This window comes from Ammospiza nelsoni, chromosome 9, assembly GCF_027579445.1.
Source record: "Ammospiza nelsoni isolate bAmmNel1 chromosome 9, bAmmNel1.pri, whole genome shotgun sequence".
Lineage (NCBI taxonomy): Eukaryota > Metazoa > Chordata > Aves > Passeriformes > Passerellidae > Ammospiza > Ammospiza nelsoni.
The window spans coordinates 13,017,071-13,035,074 of NC_080641.1; the positions used below are offsets into that span (position 1 = coordinate 13,017,071).

Here is an 18,004-nt window from a genome sequence, read left to right on the forward strand (position 1 = left end):
CCCAAGACTGAGTCAGAACAAGAGAGCAAATGCCTGCACTGCTGGGATAACCCATGGCCAAATCCCCCCAAATGAGGAAGCCTGAAAAAAGAAAGTGATAAGCAAGATCTAGCCAAGAGTATTGATCATTTATTGACCTCTTACCTGTCACAGCTGAGACAGCCATGGTACACAGAATATCACCATACAATTTGAGAAAGCTTCAACCCATACAGAATAACACCAGGCTGCAAGCAGCCACCCTTCTTGTTCTCCAGCCCAGCCTTTTATCCCCTCCTGTTGGTGCCCTGCCCCTGTGTGCCCTCTGTTCCCTTTGGTGGCTGCTCAGTGCTGCTCCACTGCAGCTCACAGCTGCACCCACTGGGGATGAGGCTGGGCCAGCCCATTCACAATCACCACACACCGTGTGCCTACACCTGCCTTTCAAAAAAGCCAGTTCATGGAAAAACAGGTTCCATAATAGCTGTCCCTGTGCTGTACAACAGGAGAAGGGACACATGCCAGGGCCTAAAATACATCTCACTTAAATAAAAGTGTAAAGCAGACATAATACTCAGTATATCATGAAGCAAAAGCATGGATGGTGCTTTATCAGATACCACTTTATCAGAGACTTGAGAGATAAGGAGGGGTGAGTGAGTCCCCAGTGTCCTCCATCTGGGACCTCCTCTCTCACCAGCACACAGGGCAGGGGTCCAGCAGAGCTTCAGCTTCCAGCATTTGGTGGCACCTATTTCCCCTGAAACTTTTTCCCCCTGCATGGCATCTGAAGGGAGGTGGGAGCAGTGTGCAGTGCCCCAGAATGCAGCTGGACCCACGTGAGAGCTGCAGTGAAGGGAGCACTGTGGTCTTTGCCTCATCCAAGCTCTGTTAAGGTGAACAGTGGGAAACCCCTGTGGAGAGCTACTTTAGTGGTGATGGTGGCCTCTGATAAACATGCAGAACCATGAGGGAGTGGGGGAGGACAGGCAGCACCAAATCAGAGGTGGAGACACATTCAAGACATCTTCAGTATTTTTAAACTAATGAATCAGGTTACAGGCACTGCAGCAGAATGGGATGGGGCTCTCAGGTACAAGAGCAACAGAATGCCAGCACCACCCCCAGCAAGGGGAGGACTCCAGCCTGGGAGGAGACACTGCATGAAGCATCACCAGTGCCACAACTCGGAACTCAATCTCTCCCAGCAGCCTCTCATACTGCTCACTCCCTGTCACTGCCAAAGGTGAGGAAACCCCATGGAGAACAGGAGGAGGAGCTGGTGGTGGCAGTATCAAAAGTATGGACAGAGACCCCATACTATGTGTGTGCTGGACCAGGACAGGGCAGCCACAGGTGATGGGAACCGGTCAGCTATGAGCTTCAGGGTCCAAACTGTGCAAACTCACCAGGCTGACACCTAACCCTGCACTCAGAGATATATTGTAGGGATGGGCTGTTCTTCAGACAGTAGCACCTTCACAAACCAGGAGTCTCCTTCCTCCCATGAGCAAGGGACGGAGCACTTTGAAAACTTAGGGATTTTCCAGGGCCAGCGGAACATTGTGAACTTCATGTGCCACACTGATCTTGAGGGTAAGGATCAGTTTAACACAACAAACACAGCCAGTTCTGCCAGATTTGGGGAGGCCCTCCTGCCTTCAGCCTGGCAGGTGCTGCAGCCCTTCCAGAGCTGGCTCAGGGCAATTCAATGGCTTTTGTGTTGTAGCAGCCTGGAGGAAGACTCTTCTGGATATCCTCCAGGTTCTTAATATCAGCCAGGATGCCATCGATGCTGCTCTCCAGCGTACGCACCTGGGCCTTCTGCAGGGCAGCTGTCTGCTCCAGCTCTGACATCTCCTCCTTCAGCTGCTTGCTTCTGCTCTGGGCTTTGCTGAAGTTCTCCTCAAGCTGCCTCAGGCCATCCTCATCCACAGCACCAGGCTGGTCTTTGGCACAGAAGGAAAACAAGGAATGGGAAAGCACGCATGGAGGCTGAGGACTAGATCTTCCCAGATACTTCATCCCCACCCTGCTGCCCAGCCTGTTCACAGGCATCACATAATCTAGCTTCCCACTAAACTCCCAGAAGCCCTGCCTAGACCCCAGAGGGGACCTGTCTCCATCCACACCCCACAGAGACGTCACAAAACCTACTCATGAGCCGCAGCAGCTCCTCCAGGGCACTCAGCACCTGCTGCACAGCTGCCCCTGCCTGGCCAGCCTTGTCGTGGACTCTCTGAGCTTCCTGAGCTGTCTGCAGGAGGAAAGGCAGGAGCTGTAAGGTGCAATCAGGCCCACAATCAACAGGGGAGGAGACAAGGCAAGGGAGATGGGAACCCACCTTCTCTATGGCAGCAGCATCTGCCTCAGCCTCAGTGAGCTTCCTCTCAAATGCTTCATCCACTTCCTTGGCCTCCAGCTGCAAGGTGGCCACTGCCTTCTCCAGGGCCAGGACACCATCAGCTGTCTTGTTGGCTTCCTCCCTCAGCCGGGCAATCTCCTGGGGTTGTGTTGAGGAAAAAGCACTTTTAGAGGGCAGAACACAACCAAAATCATTCTGGGTGCACGTTAATAGGGAACTGGTAGAAACTGGTCCTTCTACAAGAGATTCAAAAGATCACAAGCTGTCCTCATGTTCTCCCACCAACATCTCCAGAGATGTTTCTATGCTCATGGCTCAATCCCTCCCCCACACATCAGCAAATCCCTGGGGAATTACAGCACACATCGGGGAGGTGAATCCACAAACACCATTTTGGGACATCACAAGCCTGAGAGTGACTCTGGCTGCAGGAGTAAAAAAATCCCCTTGGTCACTGAAAGGTGGCTACAGTGAGATGCCACAGAGATCCTCATGGAAGAAATGTGTCTGCAGAGATCACCTACAGGCAAACTGTATCTGCAGGACCCACTGTAGAGAAACTTCAGCTCAAAAATCAACCCAAGGGGTCCACCAAGAGGTTGCCAACCATCTCCTCTTATTCCACAGTTTTCCCCCTCCCAATCCTTTTCTGCCAGCAATAGCACCAGAGTCCATCCTCACCTCTTGGATCCCTGTGGTGATTTCTGTCACCTCCTCTGCCACACTGCTGCCTGCCTTGGACTCAGAAGCAGCTCTGCCCACGATCCCTTTGGCTTGGTCTGTCTTCTCTCTGGCAGTGGTGACCATGCTGCTGATAATGGGCAGCCTCCTCATGGCATCTTTGGCTTGCCTCCTCTTGTCACCTGCTTGCAGGTTGAACTCTGGAAGAAACACATGTGGAAATGAAGCCATAGTACCTTTGTGAGATCCCACATGGAAAGGAAAATGAAGGGTTTCTGGGATTCTACCCTTGAGGCTCTTGAGGATCTGTTCCACCTCGTAGAAGGTGGCATTGCCAGTGCTCACGGCTTGCAGGGCTGTGCTCCTGGCAAGGGTAGCTCGGGACAGCAGCTGTGTCAGCTTCTGCAATGCACCAAGGGACACAAAGGGCAGGTGAAGGACATGGTATGGGAGCATCACACAGTCCCAGAGCAGTCTGAGAGGAGCTGGGCTGGAAGACACCCAAGAGTCTGTTCCCAAATGCTTGCTCTTGCCCCTTAATCAAGGCCACCACAGGCTGATCTGCCATCAGAAGCTTGTGCCCATGCTCCTCAACCAGCTCCAGCTCTACCCTGAGTCATTTTAGCTCTAATCTTTGCAGGAGCAGGTCTTCATCCTGCCTTTCATTGAGGAGAATGCAGGTGAGACCCTGCACCATCAGCTCCCTGCCCACACTGAGCTCAGCAGCCCCAAGGAAGGGCCCAATCCTGCACCAGGCAGGCAGAGCTGCCTTTGACAGCCAGACAAGGACATGGTGGGGCCACAGGCACCTCCAAGGCTGCAGCTCCTGCTGGGGATGGGATGAGCCCTCACTGGGCAGCCTCTTACCGCTCTGTGGCCCTCCTGCCCCTGCAGCAGCTCCTTGGCCTCCTGCTCCCACTGCCCCACGCGGCCCCGCAGGCCCCGGTACTGCGACAGGGACGTGTCCACCAGGGCCAGCAGGGCACCCGAGTCCTGCTTCAGCCTCGAGGCTTCCTCCTGAAACACAGACACAGTGAGGCCCCCAGCATCTCCCCAGGGCCCACCAGGAACCAGAGGCAAAGGGGGGAAAGGGTGGGAAGAGGCCTATCTAGGGCTCTCCAACAGGGATGGAGCCCTGGGAAGGGCTGAACTGGTGGCAGGATAAGCAGGGAGGGCATCAGGAAGAGCCAAAGGGGATCTCCAGGCCTGACAGAAATGAAGCCCTCACCTGAAAGGAGGTGATGTCCATCTCTGCCAGGCGGGACAGGGAGCTGAGGAGCACCAGGCTGCCCTGATAAGCCGTGTCTGCCTTGGAGGCCATTCCATCAGCATCAGCCTTCAGGCCTCCAACCAGTGACTTGAGCTCCTCATACCTGTACAGATGTGAGGTTGGAGAGCCTGGTGCCAGCCAAGCTGCCAGCCTCCCACCCCAGCACTAATACTACCATCTGCATTGACTTGTTCACGTTCCCTAAAGCTCCACACAGATTTATCACACGTAAAAAGTCCATTACAAACATTTCCTGCATCCCAGCCCCTCCAATGAGCAGGGCATCTGTTGGCTCCTTACTCCTGCTCCAAAATCAGAGCTTGTTTCATACAGCTGAACCCTCACAGGCTCCATGGTGGCTCTGCTGATCCCTGCCCTACCACTGCATGTTTCTCCTGCACATCCCTGTTTAATCTCTTAACTTCCTTCAAGGCCGCTGCTCACATCCCACCCATGGTGTGCAAAGTCCCAGCACCATCGTGGTGGCCTCTGGAGAGGCCAAGTCTGACCAAAGGAGACACCATGGGCTTAAATTCTCCCTTGGGCTAAACCCAGCCCAGATTTTCAACCACATGTGGAAATCATCCCCAGAAGCCTGTTCACACATGTGGTGATGCTTTGCCCAGCTGCAGGCAGGACCTCAGGAGCATTGAGGGCTGTGAGGTGCGAAGCAAACCCTCCACAGAGCTGCTGACCCTCCATCTGCACCCCTCACACACACCAGTGAATTCCCTGCCTCCAGCTGCCCATTCTGCAGCTCAGATGGGGAGGCAGGGAAGGTGGCCTGGATTCTTGGCCATGCCCCGCTCCCCCCCAGGTGCACACAGAGACACAGAGGCCAAGGCAGGCAGTGCTCACCTCCTGGGCAGCCCTGGCAGGGAGCCCTCGGTGCCCTCTCCGCCAGCGGCCGCGCGCAGCAGCTCCAGCGCCTGCCGTGCATCCTCCCGTGCAGCCCTGGCAGCCTGGTCAATGGCATTGGCTACCTGAGTGTGCCTGCAGAGCACACAGGGGGCTTGTCACAAAGGATTCACACCCAGGTTTCCTCCACCAGCTTCCTGTACTGCTGCCTTCACTGATTCACCCCCCTGAGAAACAGCACATCTGTGAAGGTGACCTGTATTTGGCTTGCTCTGGGGAAGGCACAAGCTCTCTGTTCCAACTGCATATCCAAGGGGAAACTCTGATCCCAAAGATGCTTCTAAATCACATCCAGTTACATCCTCAAAGGCAGCTGAGGATAAGCCTATAGGGCAGCAAAGACAGTCCAGCAGTTTTATCTTCCCCTGCTCCAGGGCTGGTAACAGTGGGAGCAACTCACCTGTTGGCCAGTCTCAGAGCCTCCTGGGCCAGCAGCAAGAACTGATTGGAACCCCCGGGAAAGCTTGAAGCAGGAATGGTCTGAGGAGGGAGGAAGGAAGAGAGGAGTGAGTGCTCTTCCCTGCTCTCCATCCAATTTGGCAGTGAAAGAGGCAACTACAGCAAGTTAAACCTCCACCGCCCCCAAAGACTCCTGCCAGCTCCTCTTAAAGTCCTGGCCCCAAAGAAAGGACCACCAGAACACCCACATTCACGAAACAACATCTGTAATCCTTTAAATCCTTGCTTTCTCTGTAGATGTTTTCCATCCCTGAGCTGAACCAGGAGTGTGTCACACGGGATGCTCTTACCACCCGAAGGAGAGCAGCGCCGCTGCGATCCAGGTCCAGCCTGGCTCTCTCCAGCAGCTGCCGTGTCTCTTGCACCTGCCTCTCATACTGCCTGCCCAGAGACCTCAGGCTCTCCACTGTTGCCTTGACCTCATCCAGGCGACTCTGGGAGCTGGACCCCTGTCCCTTCATCCTGGCCACACGGCCTTCCAGAGACCTGTCGGAGGCTGGAGAGAAGGAAAGAGAAAGGCTGAAGAAAAACTCGTTGCTGTGCAAAAAGGCCCAGGCAGCAAACCCTCCCTGATACAGCCCAGATGGCCCCATCCCAGGGCGGTGGGCAGGTGGTACCTTGAAGGCTCAGGGTTTCCCTGAGGATGGTCCTCAGCATCTCCTCAGCCTCCAGCATCCTCCCCTCCAGCTCCTGGCTGGTCCCACCGCCAGCTCGCACCTCTGACAGGAGCAGCTCCAGCTGTGCCAGCTGCTGCAGGTAGAGCTCCACCTGCAACCACAGACAGGCATCAGCCAGCAGCACACTAACCCCATGGGGAAAGGCCAGGGGGAATCCAGGGCCACAGTCAGGCCTGAGGACAGGGACCAAAATGAAGGCTCATTTTAGGATGGGACACAAAGGATCAGTTAAATCAGGTACAAAACCAAAGCTTGAATTCACATTTCACTGGCACCACGAGCAGATGCTTGAGGAAGACAGGAGACCCTGAGGGTGAGCAAATCAATGCACTCCTTGCTGCTAAGTGGCCCTGGGGCTGGCACAGATGCTCACCTGCTCTTTCACCTGGCCATAGCAAGCTGGGCACTCACTCTCTTCACAGCGGGGACCCTCAAAGCCAGGTTTGCAGATGCAGCTCCCGTCACTCCTGCACTTCAGGGGCTCGGCACCAACCGAGTCACAGTCACAGGCTGCAGGTCAGAGTCACACAGGTTCAGGGGATCCGGCCCCACCTCAAGCCACAGCACATCTCTCCCTGCTTTTCCCCTACCATTCAGCCCTGTGCTTTGGTTCCTGCTCACCATTCCCACTTCCCAGCATCCTCCTTCCCATCAAACCACTCCAAAGTCACTCATGGCTTTTCTTCCTCATCCCCAGCTCAGACAGCACCTGGGTCTCACCTCTGCACTTGTCTGAGGGGTCAGAGGCCAGGGGGTTCCCAAAGAAGCCATCCTTGCAGCGGTCACAGTAGAAGCCAGCGGTGTTGTGGAGGCACTTGAGGCACTCTCCGCTGCGGCGGTCGCAGTTACCCACGGCGTTGGGCTCCACGTTGCCATTGCAGTGGCACGGCTGGCAGGGCTGGGAAGCTGCTGGCTCTCCAAAGTAGCCATCAGCACAGTACTCACAATTGGCACCTGGCAAAGGAGACATGGGCAGAAGGTAATGCTTGTGCCTGGGAGGCAGAAGCTGACTCGCTGCTTGTGCCCCACATAAATGGGGGTGTTCAGCCCCATCAGGGCTGGCACCACAGCTGCTCTGCTGCCAGCACCACCACGGCCAACACACAATGCCCCACACATGCTCTTGAAAACTGGGTGCCACAAATTACCTTCTACAAGTCATTCTTTTTTTTTTTCCTTATTTTTTGCTCCACTCCCTCTCCTACCCATCCTTTCTCCATGCATGTTACATTTAGAGGAGAACTTTTCCCAGAGATCTCGGTGTGTTTAGCCAATCCTTGGGGCTCAGACACCCCACTGCCCCAGGAGGGGCAGTGTCACAGACAAGCTGGGCTGAGAGGATGGTGTGAATCTGCCCACTCCAAGCACACCTGTATGAAAAGGCAGAGCAGAAGCAAAAGGGAATTACCAGCAGCTCCAGGAGGGCAGTGGTCACAGATGATCTCCTCACCACCGGGCCCCACGGAGCAGCCCTGGCCGGGCCCACAGGGGCAGGGCCTGCAGCTGTGGGGCTGCCGGGGGTCCCGGTAGGAGCCGAAGGGGCAGCTGGCACCATTGCCCACGTGTTCATCTCCTGAGTAACATTCACCTGGAGGAGCAAGGAGAGGGCTCAGGGCAGTTTGCTTACACTCCCGGTGGGACATCCTCCAGCTCTGCAGCCACAGCAACAACAGCACCCACGGTCCAGCAAACTCCATGAGATCTCTTCAGATCCCCAGCATGCCCACATCGTGCACATCATAAAATCATGAAATGGTTAGCGTTGGAAGGGACCTTAAAGGTCATCTAGTCCAACTGCCCTGCAACAGACAAGGACTTCTTCAACTAAACCAGATTGCTCAAGCTCTATCCAGCCTGAGGCACTGCCATGCTTAACTTTGAAATAAGAAGTCACCAGTGAAGAAATACTGCTATCTGGGCAGCAGGAGATGGTTTTTCTCTCTCCCAAATGCATCCAATTTGTTCCAAATGCATCTGACACAGTGCTTCCAGACACTGGGGAGTTTTGTCTTGGATGCTCCCCACATTTCAGACCCAAGTCACAGATTTATGATCACAGACAGAATCTCAGAATCACAGACTCATTAAGACTGGAAAAGCCCTCCAACACCATTGAGTTCAACCTGTGGCAGATTCCCACCTTGTCAACCAGCCCAGAGCACTGAGTGACACATCCAGTCCCTCCCTGGACACCTCCAGGGATGATGGCTCCACCACCTCCCTGGGCAGCCCCTTACAATATCTAATGACACTTCCATGAAGAAATTTCTGTGAACCCAGTGATCTCAGCTCCCCACAGCCCTATTCTCAGGACACAGGCAGCCTCTCTGCATTCCCATCCAGCCCACAAGCACAGCTGGCGTTTCTTACCGGTGTCAGGATCGCAGGTTCCTCCCCCCTGGCAGTTGCAGGGCACGCAGGAGCTGAAGGGCCCCTGGCTGGGGATGTCTCTGCGGTATCCAGGGGCACAGCTCTGGCAGAACTGCCCGTGGTACCCCGCCGGGCACTGGCAGCGCTCCACCCATGGCGCCGGGACACCGGGCACGGGCTGTGCTGACACCAGGGTGACATTGTCGAGGTAGCCGGTGCCTGCAGGGGAGTAGGGACAGTGACCCCTGGGGACAGCGGCTCCACCCGCCCGGCCCCACAGCCAGCACCGGCACAGGGGGCACATTCCACTGCAGTGCCCACAGCAAGTGGAGCAGTCACATCTGTTGCTATCCTGCTCAATCTCTTTGCTATTTAATTCTGCCCCCTTGGAGCACTTACTGTTTTTATCTTTTAATAAATTCTAGCAAAGGTGTATCCATCTCCACCAACTAGGAGAAGCCAGCCTTGTCAGCTCCCTCTGCACTTACTGTACTCCCCAAAGGTGGCTCGGATCCAGAGGGCTGTCAGGTTTCCCAGCAGCCTGCGAAATTCAAAGTGATTCAGCCTCGGGCTCCACTTGCTGCTGGGGTGCTCATCCAGCCTGCCAGGGAGAGGGGGGACGTGGAACTGGTTCAAAAAACTGAGATGTCTCTTCCGAAAAACACAACATTCCTCACCCATCTGCCACCTGGGAGCTCAAGGGTTTGGGCAACGATGTCCATGCATGCAACTGATCCAGAGCTGAGAACTCAACCCAAGCTCAAGCCATATTTTTTCCTGCCCCTCTCACAAAGTAACCTCCTTATCCAGGACAGAAGCACCTGAGATGCACCCAGCCCAAACCAGGCAGCCATTTACCACCACCAAGGGACCACAGCTGAATCCAGGACCTCCTTGAAGCTTCAGCCATTCTTGCTCCCCCTGCCCCAAGCACCCCAGCTTCCCCCTTTACCTGAACGTGTACACGTGGCTGACACCGCAGGGCAGGGCCTCTCCCTGGGGCAGGAAGGGGGCAGTGACTCTCAGGCCGTGTCCCTCCAGGACCACATCGTGTGGGGATGGCTGCTGGCCCCCCCGGTCCAGGCGGTAACCAAAGGAGAGTGTCTGCCCATAGCTCAGCTGCTGGTTCCCAAGGAATTTCGCTGCAGAGGGAAAATCAAAGGCTTAAAATCTTTCCTTCCTCCTAAAGGCTCAGTTCATGGGACCAGCGCTAGCAAGGGTTCACTCTGGCCACCACTGACCCCACACCTACCAGGTGCCATGAAGTATATTGGCTCTGATGTCCTTGCTGCTATGAAGGCATCCTGGTGGTGTGGGGACCACTGGAGCTGGGCTGGGGAGCCGCTCTCATGGACCCCTCGCCAGCCCTCAGCACCTGGAGCACAAACAAGGAGCAGTCAGTGTGGAGAGGGAAGGTGTTTCCAGGATTCCAGCAACTTTCTTGAGCTGTGTCTTATCAAAGCTCTCCAGCTTCCCACCCTGACCTCTGGGCACAGTTATCCCTGTGCCCACACATCTGTAAATCAGCCTGGCTGGGCACAGAGGCCTCTTTCCAAGTGGCAGGAAAGACATAATGAAGAAATTCTATGCTCCCCTCAACCCTTGGACTATACTTCTGCCTGTGACCAAGCCATGCCATCACAGCAAGGTTGCTGCAGCCACAGGCAGGATGGATGAGCACCCAAGGAGCAAGCACAGCCCAAGGCTGACTTCCAGCAGGGTTGGGATCCACGTGGTTCCTCCAGCCCACTAAAGAGCAGGGATGGCAAGTACACATGGCCAGGAGCCATGGGGATGTCCTGCTTGGGCTTCACCTTGCTGGAAGGTGGAGGTGATGTTGTGGACACTGTGGGTGTCCGCACTGACACACGTGTCCGAGTGCCCGTAGCAGAAGCAGGGGGAGCATCCTGCAGGGTTTCTGGCATCCAGGTTGTAGAAGTGTCGCTTGCACCTGGGAAAATGCAAGAAGGTGACAATGTTCAAGTGATTTTCTCCTTTTACTGGCCCACACAACCATCCCTGTGATGCAATACAGCCATCAGCAGGGTTTAAGGTCATCACTGGGCTGGTGAGATGGGCACATGAAATGGCTTTGACCAGAGAGAGGACAGGGCTAGATTGGATACTGGGAAGAATTTGTCCTGTGAGGGTGCTGAGGGACTGGCCCAGGTTGCCCAGAGAAGCTGTGGCTGCCCCATCCCTGGCAGTGTCCAAGGCCAGGCTGGACAGGGCTGGGAGCAACCCGGGATAGTGGGAGGTGTCCCAGCCCATGGCAGGGGGTGGCATGGGATGAGCTCTAACATCCTTTCCAACCCCAACCATTCTAAGGCTTGGTGGACTTGGGAAGTGACTGCAGAGAGAAGGAGGCAGTGCCAGGCAGTGTCCAGCACGTGCTCCAGCCCCTCACCTCTGGCAGAGCTCCCCAGTGACGCTCTCCTTGCAGACACAGTGGCCGGAGTGACAGCCGCCCACACTGCCTGCGGGGTCACACTCACACTGCAGGCTCCTGCAAAGGCACAGCACCAACTTCTACCTGGCATTCCAGCTTGGCCTGGGAGCCAGTGCTTTCTGCTGCCACACGAGACAGCAGAGAACCCTCCCAGATACCATTCCCATGCAAGAAGTGGGGAAATAAGCTGCACAGCCACCTCTTTCCAGAATCTGCCGCTCTGTGGGTGCCAGGTTGAGCCAGTGCCCATTGCTACTGCTACAGGGCATCCCAGAGCATCAGACCCACCCACAAGCTCAAAGTGAAGCTCCACAGAGCTTAATAAACCCTGGCTGAGTTTAATAGAGCTTGGCTGAGCTCCAGCAAGCAGCAGCACCCCGGGGAGGCTTGGGCAGGAGGCCTGGCCAGGACTGCAGGCAGCCCGACACTCTTTGCCTGCCAGCAGCCCCAAAGGAGTAATGGCAGGCTGAGGTGAGGAAGAAGAGGACACAGCTGAGGAAGCCAGATCAGAAACATTTCTAAAGGTGTTTAAACAGGGCTTCATGAAAAGAAAGGGGTTGGTTTTTGCATACACATCTCGTTGTGAGTGGCACCAACATGAGGCAGCCCCACTATGGGCAGGTTTTGTTTTACAGGGCTGTAGCTTGTTGTGCATTATCTGGGCAATGAAGCCATCGCCTCAGAGAGTGGCCAAGTTCAGATTCTGATGGTGTGGCAGGACACCAAGCCCTACAGGTTGACAGGTAGGCCCAGCCTCACTCAAGCCACTCTCTCCTAGCACGGTTGGCCTAAGTTTAAACACGAGCTGCTATGAAACCAGCCCTGCTCCCCCTGCAGGGGCTGTTCTCAGCCAGCACAGGCCCCAGGAGAGCTCTGGAGGCTGGCCCTCCCTCTGGCCCCATGGCACCGATGGTGGCAGCACTCACTGCCCGCTCCTCCTGCAGCCTGCCTCGGACAGGGACTCGAAGCCCGGCTGGCACTGGTCACACTTGTCCCCCATCACTCCAGGCTTGCAGCTGCACCGGCCATCGCTGTCACACTGTGGGCCAAGGGAACCTGCAGGGAGACAGGAGGGAGAGGCTGGGACGGGCACCTTCCAACCCACACCACTCTGAGAGTTTGCAATTACTTCAGAGGGCAGGTGGGTCTTGAAACCTGTGCTCTGGTAGGCAGGGGCTCAGAGCCTGCCCTGCCCAGGGGGTGCCCTGAGCCCCAGAGCCCAGGCAGGGCTGTGCACGTACCCCAGGGGTGGCAGAGGCAGGGCAGGCAGCAGAGCCCCCTGTGCTGTCGGTAGAAGCCCTGCTGGCAGCGCTCACAGCGCGCGCCCTCCGTGTGGCCCTGGCAGCCCAGGCAGCGGAAGCCGTTCCCCGTGTCCCGCAGGAGCTGCCAGTCAAAGATGCACTGCCTGGACATCCCGTTGCAGTCACACACTGCGGAGAGGAGAGTAGAGACGCGTCTCAGGTGGTGCAGCAGTCCCACCCTGAGGGGCAGGGAGCAGGGTGCAGGTGCTGCAAACCTCCCCTTCCTGCCCTGCCACAGCGAGCTGCTGTGCTTGTCCCCATGTCTGTGTCCATCAGCCACCCCAGTGCCACCCATGTCCACATCCCCACACGGGGGAGGAATGCCCCATTTCACTGCTGAGGATGGACAGACCCAAGCCAAGAAGCTGCAATCCACACAACAGCACTACCAGGGCTGTTCTCCATCCTTCCACAGGTCTTGCAACAACCAGGACACTGAATAAGCAGAGGTGGTTTAAAAAACCCAGTCTTGTCCTGAGAAAAGCACAGGCAACCTTACTTATAAGAAAAGGGAAAGTTTCCTGAAGTTATCCTTTGTTTCACCTGGCCAGGAGTGAGTTGAGTAGGAAAAGCTCAACCAACTTCCACCAGGTCCCCCCAGCCAGGTCTGCAGTGCAGGGTGATGGGGAGTGGTCTGTGGTCCAAGGAGCTTGGTGGAAGTGTGCCAGCCACAAGGGGGATTAACAAAAAAGGTTTGGATGGGATTGGACTCCACCCTCCCTCATTGTGAAGAAAAGCTGCAGCTCCCACACTGCTGCATGAGGGATGGCAGGAGGAACAGGCGTGAGATTCTGCATTCCTCTGCAGCCAAGACAGATCATCCCTCTGGACATCAGACTCAGGCATCTCACCAGATGTGCCTGCTCCAGCACCCCACTGCCTTGTCCAGCTGCTCCCTTGTAGCCACCTTGCACCTCCTTGGCAGTCCCTCAGTGGCCAGAACTGGAACATTTAATGCTGAGGACCTTTACTCCAGACACGCTCCTCAGGATCACTGAGGGGACCAGGCACAGATGAGAGAATGGCTGGCAAAGACAGGCAGGAGAAATAAACATCCCAAGGGAAAAGCCAGGTACTCAGGGGCACAGAGCCTGCTGAGGAACTGCTCCAGACCAACCTGATGCTGCCATGGGTGTCTCAACCTCCCTCTGAGGAGCTCTACTCACTGCTTGGGAGAGGAAAGGCCATTCCCAGCTACCCAACCCCTGCCCAGATCACCTCTGAGAGCACAGGAGGGGGAGACAGCCCAAAACCGGGCAGAATCCTGCTGCACGGATACAGACAGTGTCCTGTGCCCGTACACACTGAGCCGCCTCCTCCTTCCCAGCCCTGTCCTGGCACAGCTCAGCCGCAGGGCACAAGGTCCCTGTGCTCTGCACTGTGATTCCTGGGGCCAGGCACAGCCTCCTGCTCCCCGCTCACACCTGGGCGCCGCCCTCCCACACACCCATCGGCGCCGCATTCCGAGGGAGGCACTCGGGAGCCTCTGCCAAGGGAGAGCTGACCTCATGCGCCAGCAAACAGCGAGAGAGGCTTCTCCAGCTCCAGCAAGCACAGCTCTTCCCTCCCAGTCTGGCTGCAGGAGTCTGAGACCGAGCTCAGGAGATCTTCTACCAGCCTAACCTGCGGGGAGGGGACCTGTGGGTACACAATTCCTGCCTCCAGGGCTTGGGAAAGCAACTCCAGCCTCAGAGAGCACCACCAGTGACCAAAGAGCATGGACAACACAAAGGACCACTGGAGAGCAGCAGTGTGAGACTTTCTTTCAGTCTTTGTGCTCACCTTCGCAGCAGAAAGATCCCACTTGGGTTGATCCCACTCCCCATCCCTCTACACTCCAGCTAGATCTCAAGTTGGAAGGACAAATAAGGATCTCTGAGTTGAACTCCACCCATGCATCACCCTACGCAATCCAGAGGATTTACTGGCTTGCTAAATTACAGGCATGAGCACCATTCCCCCAAGGAAGGAAAACCTTTCTTGGAGTGTTTCTCTGCTGCTGCAGCATGTCAGGAACCAGCTCTCCAGCCCTGGAATAAATTCGTGTCTCGCTGATTCAAAGCCATTTATGGCACTGTGGCAGGTTAGTGCCACCACTGCACTGGAGTGCCTGCTCCTGGTGTTCTCCCAGAAACCCAGCAGCTCAGGCAGGCTAATCCTTACCTAGAGCAAGGCACTGGAATTGATAACAAGATGGAGCAGGAAGGAGCTGCTGGAGCATGAGGACCAACTGATCACTTCTCTATCCAGGTGCCCCGAGGCTCTGCTCTGAGATCACCCATGGAAAAGATCAGGTTCCCTTGGAGGAAAAGCTTTGCAGCTGGATTTCTTCAGTGCTATGTCAGGATGCAGGAGATCCATGGCACACACTCAGCAGGATGTCATTCTCCCAGCTCCCACCCAAGAAGAAAGCATGAAAAGTGCTTGATGGCTGTGCTCAGATGAATTCTGACATCAGAAAGCCTTGGAGAAGAAGACAGGCAGCTTCAGGCTTCCTAAACTGTCACCTTAAATTCACAAAACCAGGCAATGAGGGTGGCCCTGGGTCTGTGAGGATCTGACAGCCCTGTACAGATGAGCCAGCCTGCAAAGATCCCTCCCTCCATCAGGAGAAGGACAGAGCTCTGCGTGCAGTGAAGGCTCCATGTCAATAGAGCCATTCCCTGCTCCTGGGACAGTGACCCCAAGGCTGTGCCATCTGCTGCTCCAGGGCTGGCTGTCCCCAGTGCCCACCTTCACAGCTTCTCACTGCAGGAACACCTGCCTGGGGCTCCATCAGCACACTCAGTCACACCACTGAACCCACTCGAATTTTTATGCTGCACCATAAGACCACAGCTGTTACCAACCACTGGCTTTACATACACACAGAAACGGGTTCAAGAGTCCCTGGGAAAGCAGCACTTTCCCACACACTGCCAGGAAGGAGCAGAGGAAGAATTGATATCAGTATTTTAAAATGTAGATGTAATTAGGGTGATGTAATAATTAACCCAAGTAGTGTGTACAGCAAAACAGATTTTTTTTTTCTTTTGAAAAAAACCCAAACCAAAACACTTATTCAGCACTTACTTCCCATTGCACCAAACTCAAAACTAATAAAATTTAACTTCAAGCCCAGAAAGCTTATTTCAGAACATCAGTACTGGGGTGAAAAAAAAATTAAATCACTTAGTATTTACAAAATCACACTGTATTTACAAAATACATGCAAAAATCTGATTTTGGCCAAACATACCCATCTCCAGACTACAGGCCAATGAAACTGAAATTCAAATAGCTGAATTACCACTGGGCTGAACAGGTTTAAATCTCCCTCCGTGACACTCTGCACTCCATGAGCTTTGCATGTCCCAGAGGATCTGCATTTTTAAAGCTGTGGACTGCAGGAGACTCCTGTCTCTCTTAGGATGCAGCAGGACTGTGGGACTTTGTGAGTTCCACAGACTCACAAAACACCCAAACACCGCCACATTATTACAGCAAACTGGATTCTGGATGCTCTTCCCCAGGCTTGGGGAAGGATTTGGTTCCAGCAGTGATGGGCAGATCAGCCACCGCCTGGGGGATGCTTGTGCCCACACCCACATCCCACCTGGGAGCAAAGCCCTGCACCGACAGCAGGAAGGTAACTGCACACAAATGAGTTATTGAAAAGGGATGCCAGTGACAAAACTGACAGAAACTGACAAAATTATTTATGGTGGAGGAAAACTAACCTCGGAGGAAAGCTAAGAAGCACCTTCAGATCCAGTACCAATCCCGAAGGCAGGAGGGGAAGAGTACCCCATCAGGGTGTCCCGCACCCCAGCCAGATTCCAGCTCCCGGCCCTCTCCAGCATGGAGAGCTCCGAGCCGATCAGCGGCGGGAGCAGGGCAGGAAAAGCCGCTCCAGAGCCCCATCCCCATCCCCGGCCCCGGGCTCACCTTGTCCCCCGTGTGCGCCGCGGGCCGCGGGCAGCAGGGCCAGGCAGGCCAGGGGGAGCAGCCAGCGCTGGGCCATGGCCGGTGCCCACAGCAGCAGCAGCAGCAGCAGCAGGGCCCGTCCCGGCGGGCTCCGCACCCGCTGCCAGCTCCGTGCCTTTTTTTGGGGCGTTTTTTATCGCTGCCCCACCTGAGTCACTCCCAACAGGAAGAGCGGCCGTGACTCACGGCAGAGCCCAACCCAGGCAGCGCAGGGAGCCCGGCCCCAGCGGGACAGGGGCACTGACGGGCACAGCACCCTCTGCGAGCACCCCCGGAGAGCCCCCTCACCCTCCTGGGGGGACCAAAGCCCTCTGAAGCTCCTGCCCACCCTCCTGCGGGGATCACACCCCCCTGCAGCTCCTGCCCACCCTGCTGGGGAGATCACACACTGCTGCAGCTCCTGCCCATCCTCCTGCGGGGATCACACCCCCCTGCAGCTCCTGCCCACCCTCCTGCCCGTCCCGCCCCGCCGCGGGGCTGGCTGGGGACGGCCGGGCTGTCCGGGCACGCCAGAGGCTTGCAGGGAACAAAGTGGAGCAGGATGAGCTCACGGAACCTGCGGAGGGTGGATGGGGGCTGCCTGCTCCAAGCCAGGTCCAGCCAGCCAGCCAGCCTGCTCGTTTACAGGTGACTAGCAGGACTGGGGATGCAAAGAGACCCAAGAACAGCTTAAATAAATGCCCAGAAAGCAAATCCTGATTGGGCTTTACCAGATAACCATCAAGTTCAGGAAATCCCCGGACCTAGAAATGAGCTGGAGGTGAAAATCATCAGACATATTTGTCCACTTTTGCTCCCGAGATGGAAAGTCAGCTTAGATGGGTCCTTGGCCTCACCCACTACATTATTTTTACGCTAGAAGAAGGATGAGGAGAGGAGACAGAGTGGGGAGAAATGCTTGTCTGAGGCTGCTGACAGGGCCAGGAAGATGCCAGGCTCCACAGTCCCAGGTCCATTAGCACTTTGCTCTCAAGGACAGCTGACAAGCCACACAGGGCATGAAGGCCAGTTCCAGCTCACTCCTTGCCTTTGCCTTGCAGGAGGACATGACCACTTCTACAGGGAAACAGAGCAATCTGGAGGCAGGGGTTCTCCACATCCCACACACATCAGGACAAGCAGGACTCCAGCACATCCTCCTGCCCAGTGAAAGCAGCACATCAGAGGGGCACAGTGAGGGATGGGCCCTCGTGCTGCATCACAGCAGCTCCCCTGCCCAATGCCATGAGACTCCTTGTGTCACAAGTGACTGTGAGCGGTCCTTTAAACACAATGAAAACACCCAACAAGTGCATCCCCAGAGACACACGTTGCCTTTTAGGTCCCCTTCTGCACTAGGGACTCAAACTCAATCCCAGGTGTGACATGCTGCTCACTTGAGGTCTGACAGAGCAGGGTGATTAACAGTGAGCTCCTTGTCTGAACCTCCTGCACTGCCCAACAGCCTCCAGACACTGCAGACACCTGGAGCTGACTCACAGGGCTTTCCTCTGGCTCCTGGTGATCTCAGGGGCACAGCCAGCCCAAACACACCACATCTCTGCACCTCCCTTTGCCAACTGTACCTGC

General features: G+C 55.8%; 1 protein-coding gene across 1 annotated transcript; it reads right to left on the minus strand.

Moving 5' to 3' along the window:
* Positions 1–9: 9 nt before the first annotated feature.
* LAMC2 (laminin subunit gamma 2) lies at positions 10–16,472 on the minus strand. Its single transcript, XM_059477741.1, has 23 exons — positions 16,397–16,472; positions 12,410–12,598; positions 12,095–12,224; positions 11,127–11,225; positions 10,534–10,670; positions 9,972–10,094; positions 9,672–9,861; positions 9,208–9,320; positions 8,720–8,938; positions 7,758–7,937; positions 7,070–7,303; positions 6,723–6,859; positions 6,290–6,440; positions 5,963–6,168; positions 5,614–5,693; positions 5,154–5,288; positions 4,254–4,398; positions 3,893–4,042; positions 3,313–3,427; positions 3,026–3,225; positions 2,324–2,482; positions 2,137–2,236; positions 10–1,928 (listed from the first exon to the last, which is right to left on the minus strand). The coding sequence occupies exons 1-23, from the start codon at positions 16,470–16,472 to the stop codon at positions 1,678–1,680; spliced, it is 3,519 nt and encodes a 1,172-aa protein (XP_059333724.1). The 3' UTR covers positions 10–1,677.
* Between the last annotated feature and the right edge of the window lie 1,532 nt (positions 16,473–18,004).

Coding starts and splice junctions, on each gene's coding strand:
- LAMC2 (XM_059477741.1), bottom strand. CDS start 16,472: ATGGCCCAGCGCTGGCTGCTCCCCCTGGCCTGCCTGGCCCTGCTGCCC. Junction 12,225..12,409: donor CTGCCTCTGCCACCCCTGGG/GTACGTGCACAG, acceptor GTCTCCCTGCAG/GTTCCCTTGGCCCACAGTGT. Junction 6,860..7,069: donor CCCCTCAGACAAGTGCAGAG/GTGAGACCCAGG, acceptor TCTGACCTGCAG/CCTGTGACTGTGACTCGGTT.